General features: G+C 38.8%; 1 protein-coding gene across 5 annotated transcripts in view; it reads right to left on the minus strand.

The window, feature by feature from the left end:
• The window catches only part of LOC119480276, a 117,857-nt gene extending 104,399 nt beyond the window's left edge, over nucleotides 1–13,458 (minus strand). For all 5 annotated transcript variants that reach the window (XM_037756402.1, XM_037756398.1, XM_037756403.1 and 2 more), the window contains exons 1-2: nucleotides 13,249–13,458; nucleotides 7,450–7,500 (exon numbers count right to left, since the gene is read on the minus strand). In XM_037756402.1, the coding sequence (XP_037612330.1) occupies nucleotides 7,450–7,464 (15 nt within the window). In that variant the 5' untranslated portion in view covers nucleotides 7,465–7,500; nucleotides 13,249–13,458. The remainder of the gene's footprint in view (nucleotides 1–7,449; nucleotides 7,501–13,248) is intronic.
• Between the last annotated feature and the right edge of the window lie 1,977 nt (nucleotides 13,459–15,435).

A 15,435-nucleotide genomic window follows, 5' to 3' on the forward strand; every position in this document is an offset into this window, starting at 1 on the left:
CTCATGCAGCCATTAACTGTCTAATTGGTGAATTAAAATGACAAAAAAGTCTTCTATTTATATCAAAATCTAACTTTTACCTCCAGATAAAAATGGAAATCTAAATTAAAAAATGGTATAATATCACCACATTTTTTAATAAAATATGATGAGTAAATGGACAAGCATCATCATATTGTATCACACTAAATAATAAAATATTTTGCACCTTAACAGATATCCTTTTTGCCTTATGTCCAACACTAATATACTGGTTTTATAAAAAACATATAATATAAATTAGAGAAGATAACCAAAAAGGCTAGTTTATTGTGGATTTAGGTGCATCTTCACCAGTAGATCTACTTGTGACACATCTTTCAAATGTTCCTCCGAATAAACAGCAACACTGTACATGTTGTTCCTTAATGTGGACTAATATTTGTCGTGCTCATCACTTGATATTGTTACATATTGTATTTGAATGTGATCCAGAAGTTTCTCCACAGAGTCAGTGTTGATGCACAGTGGCAGTGTGCTGTGCTGAGAGTGACATGCTGATTCCTGAGCTTCTGCATGAGTCAGTCCCACCCTTCCATCTCACGAGCAGGCCTCAGCCCTCACGCCTCGTATCAGCCTGACTTTGATGGACACATGCTCCCTCTGTGCTTGGCAGGACGGTCTTTTGAGGAAACTCAACAAAAACGGCAACAGCGATTGGGTCGACACGCAGAGAGGCCCCCGGACCCCAACTCCCAAAAATCACAGACACGCACTTATACGGTCAAACACACAAGCACAAACCTTCATTTCACCAGTGGATGTTCTTTACGTTGTCTAGATGAGCTCTGGAAAGATGTGTGGACTATGAAGCCTCTCACTTGTGACGAAGCTGGATCATTTGTGGATAATATCTGACAAAAGAAAGCAAAATGTGAATAAGTTTTCTGAGTTGTATGTTAAGTTATCTTACTCAGGATATAAATGCCAGCACATCACCCACAGTGCTAAAACTCTTTATACTCGTTATTCAGCATGGCGGCACACTTGACTGAAGCAAGGTCTACTCCTTTGCCCACAGACAAAGGGAGTCCTGCACTACGTCTGTGTCAGTCTGCTCATCCCATTATATCCACTCTGCTGCTCCCAGTCATCAGCTATGACGAGCCTTCACCTGAGTTGACAGGTGACTGTCCTGAGGCAGCGCAGCACCCAACAGGGGAGCCTTAACCTGCCAACTATCTGTCAGTCCCCCAAAACCAGCTCTGTCATGTCATCTCCTCCATGCCAATCACGGTGACACATCAAGTTTGTGTCAGGAAACAGTGTTGGAGATTACAATCTAATACAACATTGCCCTGAGCCAATGGGAAGAACCAGGCAATTATTATGAGACGGCGATGATAATGTAAATGTTGGCAGGCCACATGCAAATAATTACAAATACAATATTTTTTTCCTAAAGCTTTAACTTTTGGTATAATTGCTTGTGCAATAAGGAGGAGGGGTGAGGACTCAAGAGGGCACATTTCTGAGAAGATGACAAGAGTCTGGAGCAAGATCAAAAAGGATTTCATTAAATATCATGTAAGGTTGTCCATTCATCCCCCTTAGTGAGAAAGGGAACATCGCGATGGTTGTCAGTCTAATTTTCTAAATTTACGTTGTTAAACTAAGGCTTCTTAAGACCGACAACAAATCCTTAATAAACAACATTTCCATCAAAACGTCCTTCAAGTCTCTGTAATCAATATCTTTATAATAATGGATCAAATGAGTATGTGTGTTTGTGTGTGTGTGTGTGTGTGTGTGTGTGTGTGAAAAAGGTTACTGCAAATCCACAGAGAATTATCAACCGACTCTGCAGTTCCACTCTATGGAGCGTTTTAGTGCCTTTCAGCTCATTGTTTTGATTCACTCTCACCACTCTCAGCGTTATTTTCAGACACAGCAGTTCAGCCAAAAAGGCTCTAAAGACCCCACTGTACACCACCTGCTCTGCACCAAAGGGAAAACAGACAAAGTTAGTGACTAGCTCATGAACATAGTTGTAGGCATGTCACGATAATTACATTATCGACTTATCATGATATTGCCCGTTGGTTTACATGCGCGTTTATTTACATAAGAATGTTAATATTTTAGCCAACATGATGCCAGAATAAACATGTTTAATAATTATTTATGTGTGGTTTTATTTCATTTGTTTTATTTATTTAGGAAATTTTTATATTTTTCACATTCTAATGTCTGAATATCTTTAATAATTAAAAGTTTATTGCTCTCTGAGAGGTTGTACTTGCATTATTATGCTATTATGTTATATTATCGTTATATCAGTGGCATAAAATAGTCTTAAAATGACAATAATATCTTTTATCAATTTAATTATTTCTGGAACAATATGTCGTCAAACAAAAGTAGTTATCGTGACAGGCCTACATAGGGGAGCATTTAGCAGCTAAAGAACCAAAACTAACAAGTTGGCATATTAACTTAAGAGATGCAGATTTGTCAATGTTTAGAGATTGTTTCCGTAATTATTATTGTTACAGTTATTGCAGGTTTAAAGTGCTTAAAAAATGGTAAACTCTTTCCACTGATGAAGATCATGTATTTATGATTGAAAGCTCCAAAAGCTTCTAAATGAACCATGATGTGGGATTATTTGTCAACTGCTGTTTCCAAGATCAAGAATGAATTTCAATCCCAATGTTTAGGCCTAAAAGTGCTCAGAAAAATGGAAGTTTCAACATGTACCTATATTTTGTGTGATATGATTGAAAGCTCTAGAAATGCTACTAAATGGACCTTGTCATGATATTGTTTTGTCAACTAATTTTCCGAGAACAAAAAGCAATCTTAATTTAGATTCCATTAAATATAAAAAATACCATAATTCTGTCCTCTCCATCTTTAGACACATCAGGACACTGTACAGAGTGTAAATTGTATTCATATCCCCCACTGTTTCATTGTGAATGCGGCTTTATATTAAGATATACAAGTTAAATTTCTTTGTTGTCCTTCCCTTCTGATTAGACTGAGATTCATTTGTGCGATGGTAAAGGTTGCGCTGACCTAGCCCTGTAATCGCACATTTTTGAATGTTAGGAGGGGGGAAGCAGCCTGTGCCATATGGCTAACGATCACAATAATAAATCAATTTCAGGCACCCAGTCATAATTTATCCGAGAAATTATGAATTTTTCCATTCAGTTGTCTCCAGTTAGTTGTCGTGGCATTCCAGGACCTCATTTGAAAAGTGGCAACGAGGCAAGCAGGCAGAGTTTTAACCAACTGCTGGGATTTTACATGGGACTAATCATGAAGCACTGATTGATTGAAGCTCTGTTATCAGTGGACGCTGCCCACCCCCCCGCCTCCCAATATGTAAATGAGTAACCTTTAGGAGGGCTCCGAGTGGCAGCAGTGGCAGATGGGCAGTAACTGTAATGGGGTGGAGGTTGGCTAGAATAAATATCCCATGGTCTGGAACTTACCTAGTCTCTACACCACAAAACAAAGACTCCAGGAATCAAAGTCATGGAGGGTAGAGCTGAAATGAGTCATCAATTCATCTTTTAATCAACAAAAAAGAAATAGATAATTGATTCCAGCTTCTAAATGTGACTAACTGCTGTTTTTTTTAATCAGCTATCAAAGTTAACTGAATATTTTTCAGTTTCAGACCAATGGTTGGGCAAAAAAAGCAATTTCAAATTTGTCAATTTGGGGTCTGTGAAATAGTGACGGGCATTGTTTACTTTTTTCATATTTTATAGATAAAATGATTAATTTAGAAAGAAATTTGCAGATTAATTGATAATGAAACAAATCGTTAGTTGCAGCCCTAAAATTCTTGTACTTAGCGTTGTACTAAACTTGTATATTACATAATGTACTGAATGCTACTGGAAAATAATACAACAATATCTTAACTATTGCTCAACAAAACCAAAATTCAAAACATGACTGCGTTGATAATAAACCTCAAAGACAACAGTGATCATTCCAGGCAATTTCCTGTTGTTCGTTTCCTGTTGATGTGATTATGCACTTAAATTTAATAGATTTAGTCAAAACCATAGACTGTATAGAAGTGGACTTAGTCACCGTGACGTCACGCATTGGTTTGTGGACTGCCGTTTTGAAGCCTCTACTTAGTCATTTTGGCCGTCACCGTCTTGGTTTTTGCAACCAGAAGTGACACTAGAGGGCGGAGCTAACTACAACCGAACGCTGAATAAGACATTTTAAGGCAACCAAAATGTTATAATTAACTGTCATGAACTGAGAAACTCTGTGAAATAGTTAAAGCTCTAATACAAAAACACAGACAATTCCCAGACCGGACAACGCCGTGGTAGCAACCTGTCAATCCCAAGATAGCAACGCCCTAAAGCATCCCCTGCTTTATGGTCTATTTGACTCTAAATGGGACCAGAATTTACTAAATTAACATCATGCTGTATTTGAAGAAGCAATTGAGGCCATAAACTCATGTTTACAATGTTTACTGAGGTAATAAATCAAGTGAGAAGTAGGCTTATTTTCTCATAGACTTCTATACAATCTGACTTCTTTTTGCAACCAGAGGAGTCGCCCCCTGCTGGCTATTAGAAAGAATGCAAGTTTAAGGCACTTCAGTATTGGCTTCACTTCTCAGACCCGAAGGTAGCCCACTGGTCAAAACCATGAACTACGAATTTGAGAAGTCTCTGTGAATTTGAGCGTACCATTCACTTCAACAGCAGACACTTGAAAGTGAAAGGCTGCAGCAGTGAGGCCCTTTAGTCTATCTAGCCCAACAACAGGGAATACACACAGACAAAGGCATCAGTGGCGTCTAATTGAAATCCTTCAGAGAGAGTGAAGAGGGAGAGGAGGAGAGAGATTAAATGGGAGAGGAAAACCAAACAGACAGGGGTGGGGATGTTGGGATAGAGACTACAGTAAGGAAAAACTGTAGAAAACAGTTAGGTCATGCTGTTATTGATCTGGGAAAGTGGCAGCACACAGAGCAAATGAAAACAGGGCAGCGCAGACCCGGGCCCTACTGTGAGGCAGAGGTGGAAACGTCCATTTTCCCCCGCAGCCTTAAATTAACATGACAGCTAGTAGCTTCTTGCTACCGCAAAAGTGAGTGATTAGTATTATCGTTTAAATTGTAATTTGGCAGTTAATTAAAGTGACCTTGGTTTCTATTGCTGCATCTGTAAACGGGCAACTAGAGTGCCGTTCCGTCTCTCAACCGTCTGTGAGGCCGCTGTCGCTGGGGCCCGTTACAGGATTAAGTCACCCCGGTGACAAAACCAAATTAAGCAGCTGTCACCGCCTACCTGCAGCTCGGAGCTTAAGATGATCAACTTATGACCGGTCGGGGAGCAGAGCCTTCTCTCCCTCTCCCTCCTCCCATTATCATTTTGTAATTTACGATTAGTTTTAATGTTTTTTTCAGAGCGTCATTAAAAGCGAGATGTTAAGAGCGAACTGCATGAAATCATCGGTACCACGCGTTAATGTTTGATGGAAAAGTCTGTGACAACATCTTTAAAACCCAGTGGAGTGTGTTTAACAATTAGTTGTGTAGTTCTGAGTTCTGAGTGTGGAGAATTGTTCGCTGCATTCTCTGACTCAGATTAAAAGCGTGCAAAATTAATAATTTAACAGAAATGCTAATGTTTGAGATTCCCGGTGTATAACATTTCTCTAAACATTCTAAACCTGAGGGATAAATCAGATGTGACGGAGGTAAATGGAGGTCAACTACCAGCATGTTACAATACATATTTCATACTGTGATGCGGCATGTAGAGTAAAAATACTATACGCAGGATATGAATTATACACAGTACATATGGCCATCATCCTAAGAGAAACACTGCTAACAATGTTTTAATTGCTATAATCCTGCATTCTAAAATACTTGACTTTTAATGTTTAAAATACTGATCATTTATCATGTTACAGTGCTATTTTTAAGGTTTGGTTAGGCATAAAATCAACTTGGTTAGGTGTCAATAGAGTTTGACACTCTATAATACACCTCACTTCCTCCTTTGCACCGTCATAATTAATCTGGCCGCTACAGCTTGCTTGCCATTGCTGATTAAAGTGAATGTGGTAGCCCCAAATTTAGCAACAACTTCGGCCCAGGCTCACTTAAGGTGAACTGACCTTTAAGGTGGACCTGACCTTTTCTCTGGGTGGCTGTAGCCATTAATAACAATTCACAGTATAGCCCCACCCACCTTCAACCTGAGCACAGGTCTAACCAGCTGAATAACTGAAAACACACATTTAAGTGTGCAGGCCTTTTAAAATAATACTCTCACATCCACATAACTACCTCAACATCTGCATTATTCTTCTATCGGTCACTCTTCCTCTGTCCTCAAACACAAATTAGCTGTCCTGTAGTATGACACTGTGTTGACGGGCTGTCTATAGCATGATGACAACTCACTAAAAGAACTGACCTCAGACTAACTTCACTACGGACTCATATAACCCTAAAAGAAGACCTAAGTAATGCATCTCATATCACTTTTCAACACATCAGCTGAGGTTGAAACAGGTGGCAGAAGATGTGAAGGGAAGGGAGGGGGGTGTGTGTCAGGCTTCAGTGGTGGTGTGTTGGGGAGAGGGGCATCACAACAAGCACTCATGATAAAACAGGCCCATACAGACTGACAGCAGGTAAATTATATGTCAGCGAGGTCTGCATTTCAATCCTTGCATATTTTCAATAGGCGCCATTGAAAAGCCTCCCTGCATCTCTGCCTGCAAACAGACTGATTCAGTGCTAACTGTTTTTGATTAAAACGTCAGTAAGGCTGTGGGGTCCTTTCATCTCTTGGGCCCAAAGCTGTCTGTCTCCTCGCCCACACCCACCCCCTCCCAACAAGTGGGGTCCGGCTTGTGACATGGAGGACCATTTATCTACTCTGAGGATCGTGTCATGTAATAAGCTCCGTCTCCAGAGAGCATTTAGCCTGATAGGAAAAGCTGATTGGGACAAAAGGCTACTGAATCTCATTCTAGCTCCCGCAGTGGCAGGTGACTGCCGAGGTAAACACATTTCTCTGGGGACGAAGAGGGAGGCGCGAGGAGAAACGGAGTAAAAGATAGACCATGGAAGCAAGTGAGTGTGTGTTTCATCATCAGCATGACAGCTTCTGCTTAAGTTTTACTCACACACTGTACTGTAGAAGAAACAAATGCCCAGGAGTGCTATTTGTTATCGTCATTACCAGAGGATACGCTAGTGGTAACTTCAATCTGCCACACTTTTGTTTCTGTATAGTAGTGCTGGTTCACTGTTTCACAGAAAAACTCATAAAAAGGAGATCTTTCCACGGGGGGACATCATAAGAGGTAGATGGATGTGGCTCTCGACTGCTCACAAAGACAAAAAGACATGAACTGGTGTCATAAACAACTGGGCCTGTGGATTATAACACTTACCCAAAATGGGCACATGAGGCTGCTGTCTTGTTTGGTTTTGTTTGTTTGAGCCTGAGAAAAAGAGAGAGGAGAAGGCAGGATGGTCAGAGCGAGCGGCAGCTGTATCCACAGATGCTCATGTAAAAACATCCTTATTCACATGTTCCCCTCCACTTGTTTGTTTCCTGGTAATTTAGCCCTTCAGCACAAGAAAAAAAAAAAGAAAACGCTGCTTTGTTTTCATACTAACAAGGCAATTAGCAATCATTACACATTTCTACTCTGGGTTGCCTACAGGTGGATATTGGTAATGATTTAACCGACTGATAATTGTGGACGTGTGTGTGTTTGTCTGTGTGAGTGCGTGTGCATCTGTATGATTGTTTAAAAGAGGTTACCAGTGTATTTTTCTGCCAACATTCACTCTGAACGATCATCCCCTCTGTATAATAGATGTGCACGTCCTGAGTAGGGACAAGTGCAGGAGGTACAGTAGTAGTGAGGTGGAAATCGGAGCAGACAGGAGGCATTGACACCAAAAGAGTTGTAAACGGTGCTCCTGGCTCCCCAAGGACGGTCTGTCACGCTGTGATCACCAGTAATGCCGCCAGGAGAGCGAGACCAGAGGCGGGGGAGAGGAGGGAAAGGGGGAAAAAAAAGAAGATAACATGACTACACCTAAAACACCTCAGGGAGGAGGATCGGATGTGTGGGCATGGTGTAGACACAGCATTAAGTTGCAGTCAGACCAAAATAGCAGGAGGGGACAGGAAGTAACGTGGGTTGTAACATAAACTGCAGGCACTAGTATGGCAAAAAGGATAACAACCGCAGTCCACCAAAGCTCTTAATTATACAGGCTCAATCACTTCACTGCTATCACGATACAGTTAGAGTACAAGACTATAAACAAACAATATGTCCTGAATAAGAGGTCAAACTGGCTGGACATTGGAGAGACTGCATTAAGCAAAAGAGGCGGGTCAAGTCAAGTGTTGCGTCGTCATGCAGAAATGAATGAATGAATTTATAAGTGAGAGCTGCAGGTTCCCACTGTAAATTTGCATTTGAAAGTTTGAATTAATGATAACCTCAATGTTCTGAGTCAGACTGTCAAACCTACTACTGTTCGGTCAAAAACATCAAAGTATAGATACTGAATATTTGAAAAGGTTTCAATACTCATTTTCCGCAGTATCAATACACGGGTACTAGCTGCTCTCTCTTCTCTCCCACAGCGAGTTGACACACACACCACTATTTATCTTTTAATAAAAATCTAAAATTTGACCTGGTGGACATGTAACGCTGGATTTAACATTATAGACATGACCACTGACTATTTGTGTAACAATTTAGCCACAAATTCACAGAGTGACCGTACATGGTCCTGCCATATGCTCGGGTTTGACCGAGTCTTGTTTCCAATGGTATTGAATATCAACATTTTTCAAGGTATTGCATCAAAGTTAGAAATTCAAGTATCATGACAACACAAAACCTACATATGCTAGCCTTAAAATACGCAACGCACTTAAGAGTAAAAACCACTGCCATGGAGGCTAAATTTTCTAAATTTGTTATCTTCAATCATACACTACACCTTCCAGACTTCTTCTATTCACCTGAGTGCTTTAGTTTACAAGAAGAAAAAAAATTATTTAAATGCTGCATCTTACAATGTTACGAAAATCCCTTAAAAGATGCCTAGATTCAGATTTTTCCTTGGTCCTTGGCCAAATTTGACATCAAATTACATGCAAACTAACAGACGAACAAACAGGAGCAAAACATAACCTTGTTGACAGGTAACAAGAACTACAGTATGAATTATCCCCTCCTGTCTCACCACACCACCCCAAATTGCTGAATTTTAGAAATTCAAACTACAAAATCTTTTTTATATATATATATGAGAATAATAATAGTTTTAACCACAACCATCTTCTGGCACAATCACAGTGTGAACAAGATAGGCCTGGCAATGCTAAAGAAAATGCCATGCTTGTTATCATTAACCTTGAACACATCATCTTGAGTAAACTCCTATGTTGCTGCAACATTAACTAAAATCATCCCACTCCAATAAGCCTTTTCTAACTAGCACACAACGGATGTTCTTCCTCTCCTCTCCTCTCCTCTCCTCCATGTTCAAGGTCCCGAGCTCTCTGGCCTCATTTCATATGCAGGTTCATCTGGCTCGGGACAGCGTGGTCCTCACTGCAGAGTGGCCCAACAGAGTCCCCAGGGCCAGGCCCTCTGTTCAAGGTCCCCAGGGGCCACCCCCCTACCCTTCTTACCTGCTTCAGTTCATATGAGCAGCTATGGCCGCCATATGTGAAACTGTAGGAAAGCAGATGCTGTTTTTCCATTTGTGAAATCACGTTTTTGGAAAGCACACAGCATTTTGATGGCCAGAGTCGAGTCAGTGAGTGAGTGTAAAGGGCAGAGGGCAGTGAGGAGGCAGCAGGCTCCGTTGTATGCTAACACTGCAACATCTGATCATCACTGTGAGGATATGCTGATCTCGCAAAAGCAGCGGCATGGCATTTTCTCACGTGTTAACACTTGCGTAAGCCATTCAGATACACGCTGTACAAAGACACGCACGCAGTCTTGATGTGGGCCTGTCCGTAGCTGAGCAGTTCCATTGTCAGTCATCTGCTGATGCTGATAGACAATACGGGGGTGAGGATGCGTGTCAGAAAGGGAAAAGCCTGAATGAAATGACAGACTCTCTCGCCGTCCCTCCCGTCCGCCGCCTCCATCTCTCCCTGTCCCCGCACATCTCACCCACAGCAGCCTGGGAAGCCGTGACAAGCCTGACACCTGTCAGTCATACACTCACAGACAGGACGGAGAGGACAGCAGCATACACAGCTCCACATGCTACTGCAGCACAGCACTGAACTCACTTTAACACTCATCCACACCCACAGCAGGTACAGTGGTGTTGCTGCATGCTGGCCCATGTAAAACAAATTGTTTTTCATCTGTGCTTCTGTAACATTTACAGCAACAGAGCAGGCAATATTAACAATAATTAAATAAAACACAATTTCATTATTTCTAATAGTTTATCAACAGTCTGAAAGCAATAATCCATAAAGACAACCCAATGTATTATGTTTTGATGGGGGGGGAATAATAATATTACAATTAAAGTAGTGCTGACTTGAAGTTTGAAAGGTTAGATTTCACACAATTATGTGTCAAGGTGCTGAACGACCGCAGCCAGCGACTCCCTCCTGGCGACAAATTTCATTAACAAACCTGATGTATACAGCACACGCAGACACAGTTCAAATGGAGGACATAAATTTCAGCCTGTGGGGTACTGCGGTCACATTACAACTAATCAACCGCTCTCCTTATACCCTTCTGGAAAAATCTTCTTCTGTTCAGATGGGTGGGGGGAGATAAAGGAAAATATGATGCTTTATTTCTAATCAGCATAAATTACCGGCATCCATCAGGTGAGGCTCAAATTAAAATCCTCATCTGACAAAGCAATGGGAACTGTGTGAGCTCACTCATGAATCAGTGTGATTTAATCCAATCATATTAGACCCCAAAGCCAAAATTTCCACTCAGGATCAACCCAATTGCCCTTCTTCACATTTTCTTCATTAAGTCCTAAAGGGAACATTTGGTTCTGAGGGTCAACCGGGTTCAAACTTGCCATCACATTTTCTCTTCTCAGAGCAGAGTGACCAACCAAAGAATTATAATGAGGCCAAAGAAACCAAACGAACCAAATATTGCATCATGTCATCCTACGCAAACATCTTGTCTTTAACATTTTTAAAGTAAATACTACTAGTTACTATACACTAGCTGCTTTGTACTGCAAAATTCTCCACATAGTCCTACTGTTACAGCCTACAACTTGTTTCAAGGAGGAACTAATTGAAAAAGTTCTATTCCCCAGAGCTATTTACATGTTATTATGTGCGTCTGCAATTACCATTGTCCCAAATGTACAATACCATCATCAGGCTATACAGCTGCAGAATGAAACTCCACTCAAACGCTCTGACAATATAGTTGAAACTTACTCAAAACAAAAAGATGAGTTGATTATGTTATGTCTGTGTAAACCACCAAATTATATCCATTGCTGCTTGCATAGATCTAAAAATGCTTGGCAACAAAACAAGCGCTTGTGCTTCTTTATATATGGTGGGAAATCACATTTAGAGCCAATATTGGAGCTGAAACGATTAAATCAAGTCATTAATCTGATTTTTGATTAATTAATTTGATTCATTGTTTGATTCAAAAACATTACCCAGTTTCTTAAATGTGAGGATGTGCTGCTTATGCTATTATATATAATACAAATGAATGTTAATCTAAATACGTCACCAAAAACAATGGTCATGTTTCAATGTTTTGAGATTGTAATCAAGAAATCATCGGATTAATACAACAAATAATAAAGAGTTGCAGCTCTTAGCTGATATAACTTCTTGGAGAAATAAACCACAGGCCTATTTAGAACATTTGCATCAGTCTAGCATCAAATATCGCTCCTACTCAGGGTCTAAAATTAGTTTTTTTCCTCACGTGCCACTGTGGCAGGTCACTGAACATTTCTACTAGCCACACAATTGTTTTGTCTGCCACTTCTGAAGTCTATGTAGAACGCTTTAGAATTGTAAAAACTAGGGCTGTGTTTTGGCAAGAATCTGGCGATAAGATAAGTATCACGATACAGGGGTTACGATGCAATATATTGCGATACTGTAAGTACGGCGATATATTGCGATTTAAAAAAAATCTAATTTTAGGAAAACTATCATAGTATAAATAACACTGCTATATGCATAAAATCTTAGCATAAAAAAGTTAACTTTTTTTATGCAATCAGAATAGTAGGATCTGCATTTGCATTTATAGTAGGATCTGCATTTGCATATCTTTGCAAATAAAGTATTTCCTGAGTTAATCTTTGCATGTAAACTATTAATTAGAATTCAATACAGGGTTTTTCAGAATTAATACAGTATCACAAAACACAATATTGCAATAACATATTTTCGTCCACCTCTAGTAAACACTGAGTCAGTGGTAGCAGACAGTAGAAATATGGATCATGTAACCTTAATCAATGACTATTTTGAATTTTGAATTGCTTTTTAAAACTAATATTTCTTAATATAAGTTAGGAAATCTGGCGATACCATACGTATCATGATACAGGGGTTACGATTCAATATATTGGGACATATTGTGGTACTGTAAGCAAGGCAATATATTGATTTTTTAAAAAATCTAATTTAGGAAAATGGTCATAGTATAAAAAACACACTGCCACATGTATAAAATCTGAGTAAACTAAACTATTTTTTTATGCTATCAGAATAGTAGGATCTGCATTTCTCTTTGCAAATAAAATAAAGTATTGACTGAGTTAATATTTGCTTGTAAACTAATTAACTAACTTAGAAGTCAATACAGGGTTTTTGAGAATCGATACAGTATCACAAAACATAATATTGCAATACTCCATATTTTTAATATTTTCTTACCCCCTAGTAAACACTGAGTCAGAGGTAACAGACAGTAGAAATATGGATCATGTAACCTTAATCACTGACTATTTTTAATTTAGGAATTGTTTTTTAAAACTAATCTGCCATGGTGGCAGGTGACCTGAAAGTTTTACCTGCCACAGCCAACATTTAGCCTGTTATTTGGCAGCTGGCAGGTGCTAATTTCATTCCCTGCTCCTACTGCAAGACACTGTTGAAAATGTGGTCCAGGAAGTCAGAAGTTAACAACACAGGTTCACTATATAAACTGAGTTTAGCTTACCTGAAGTTGGATTTAGGCTCTGTCAGTCGGTGTAATGTCTGAGATATGCTTCTTCTTGTTGACATAGGTCGATGTAAATCCAGTTGAACAGTTTTTAACCAAGAACAGGCAAAAAATTGAGGTAGTGGATCCCAAAATCAATGAAAACAGCAGGTCAAAATGTCCTCCAGACGTTGCTAGGCATTAGCACACCTGTGAGTTAATTGACAAGCCCCGCCCACTAATGGCCACTCAAAATGACACCGGAGGAAGAGTGAATTAGCCCCGCCCACTACCTGCCAATCAAAATTATACCACGAAGAAGAAAATCCTGCAAAAATGAGCTCCTATTCCTCCTGCTGTCAGTGAATTGTTTATAATATTTATATACTGGAATACTATCTGGTAATTTAATTTAACAGATTAATTTAAGAATATGCACCATAAAAGCATAGTGTTAGCTGAAATAATGATAACATTTTAACTAGGCCACATTTTTCTTTTTTTTTTTACTTAGTTTTTATTACATTCTTAAACTATAATTTCAATTGAATTCAGAGAAAAAGGGAGGACATATACTTAAACAATCCAAGGTACTAAAAGAAAATAAAGTTAAATAAATAAATAAATTTAAATAAACTGGGCTACATTTTGACACTATGGTCTTCAAGACAGAGTATCATAGCATTAATATTTTGCTTTGGTATTGCATATCCTAAAAAAAGGCAACAAATATTTCAAATTAACTAACACAAAAAACAACAACACAATAAACCATAGGGACTCAGGGATGTAGCGCTTTGCATTAATGACTAGGACACATTTATTTTTCTATTTGAAGTTTATTTACTGTTTAGGTTAATACTGAGCCCTAAAATCTGAGCTATGACAGGCCCTATGTGAGTGCCAGAGTCACACATTTCTTTTTAGTGGGTTATTTTTCCTTTGATTCGCAGTGTTCAAAGATGGAAATCAAAAGAACCAATCAATAAGTGTTTCATAATTGATCCTGAATATTAGGCACTTGCTTTAAACACTTAAAGACAACTGTGATGTAAGGGTCAAGTTCAGGTGCTTTTTAGCCACATTTATTTGGACAATCATAGCCCAACCACAACTACATGATTCATTTGTATATTTCATGAGACAAATACACACTAACAACATTACATTGAGTACAAATAACAATAATATTATTATTATTATTAATAATAATATTAATAATAATAATAATAATAATAATAATAATAATAATAATAATAATAATAATGATAATGATGAAATTACTTTATTTGCTATATTTAGTCCATAGATCAGCTCCAAAAATGAAAAAGAAACTGCATTTTCTTTCTTCACAGAACTGGGTCTAAGATCCAATATAACAACAGTGTGGTTGAACTATAGGCAGCTTTAATGTCCAGTATGAATATGAAGTAGTATATTAAAAGCCTAACTAATGGTTTTAAAAAGCCTTCATAACATTCAGTTCAAGTGCAGTTGTCTTACCGCTCATATATTTCTTGGTGAAATAAAAGCAATTCAATTTGGGTGAATTTTTAAGTATATGATTTTAACCTTAAGTGGGATGACCAGAGCCCTGATGTCCTTGCAGTACATCTCGGCAGCCGCTGGTCACAGATTTAAGACTGGAGTCAAACAGGCAGCACACTATGGATATGAATCCTAAAAGCCACTTTACTGTTTTCAGTTCAACTTATGATACTAATTAGTGTAATTGATCTAATTATTAGTTAAAGTGCACATATTTAACATTTGTAAAAATGTTTAAAAGTGGATGATTAAGAGCACTCCAGGAGACCTCTATAAAACACGGGAGGTAAAGACAGAGTACAATGGAACTTGTCCAATTAATCAAATAAGTGTTGCAATTAACTAAGTGAGTGTTTAAGGGCTGCAGCGGAAGAGGGGACAATTGATTTCCTCTGAAAGTACTTATGGCCTCTCATTTCATTAGAACTAAAGAGTGAGTCTGAATCCAGATATACAGTGTACAATAAAAGTGCCTGCAGCTGAATTAATAACACAGAGGATCTGTGGACATAGAAGCATGTTAAATATGATCAAAGGCATTGGAAATATTCAAAACTTGTGGACTGGGCTTGGTTTTTGCCTAACATCAATTTCTTTTTGCAAATGACAATATCCTGGGTTGATTCTGAACCTTGTGGCAGGCAGTTCAAAGACAAG

Source organism: Sebastes umbrosus, chromosome 21, assembly GCF_015220745.1.
Source record: "Sebastes umbrosus isolate fSebUmb1 chromosome 21, fSebUmb1.pri, whole genome shotgun sequence".
NCBI classification, from domain to species: domain Eukaryota; kingdom Metazoa; phylum Chordata; class Actinopteri; order Perciformes; family Sebastidae; genus Sebastes; species Sebastes umbrosus.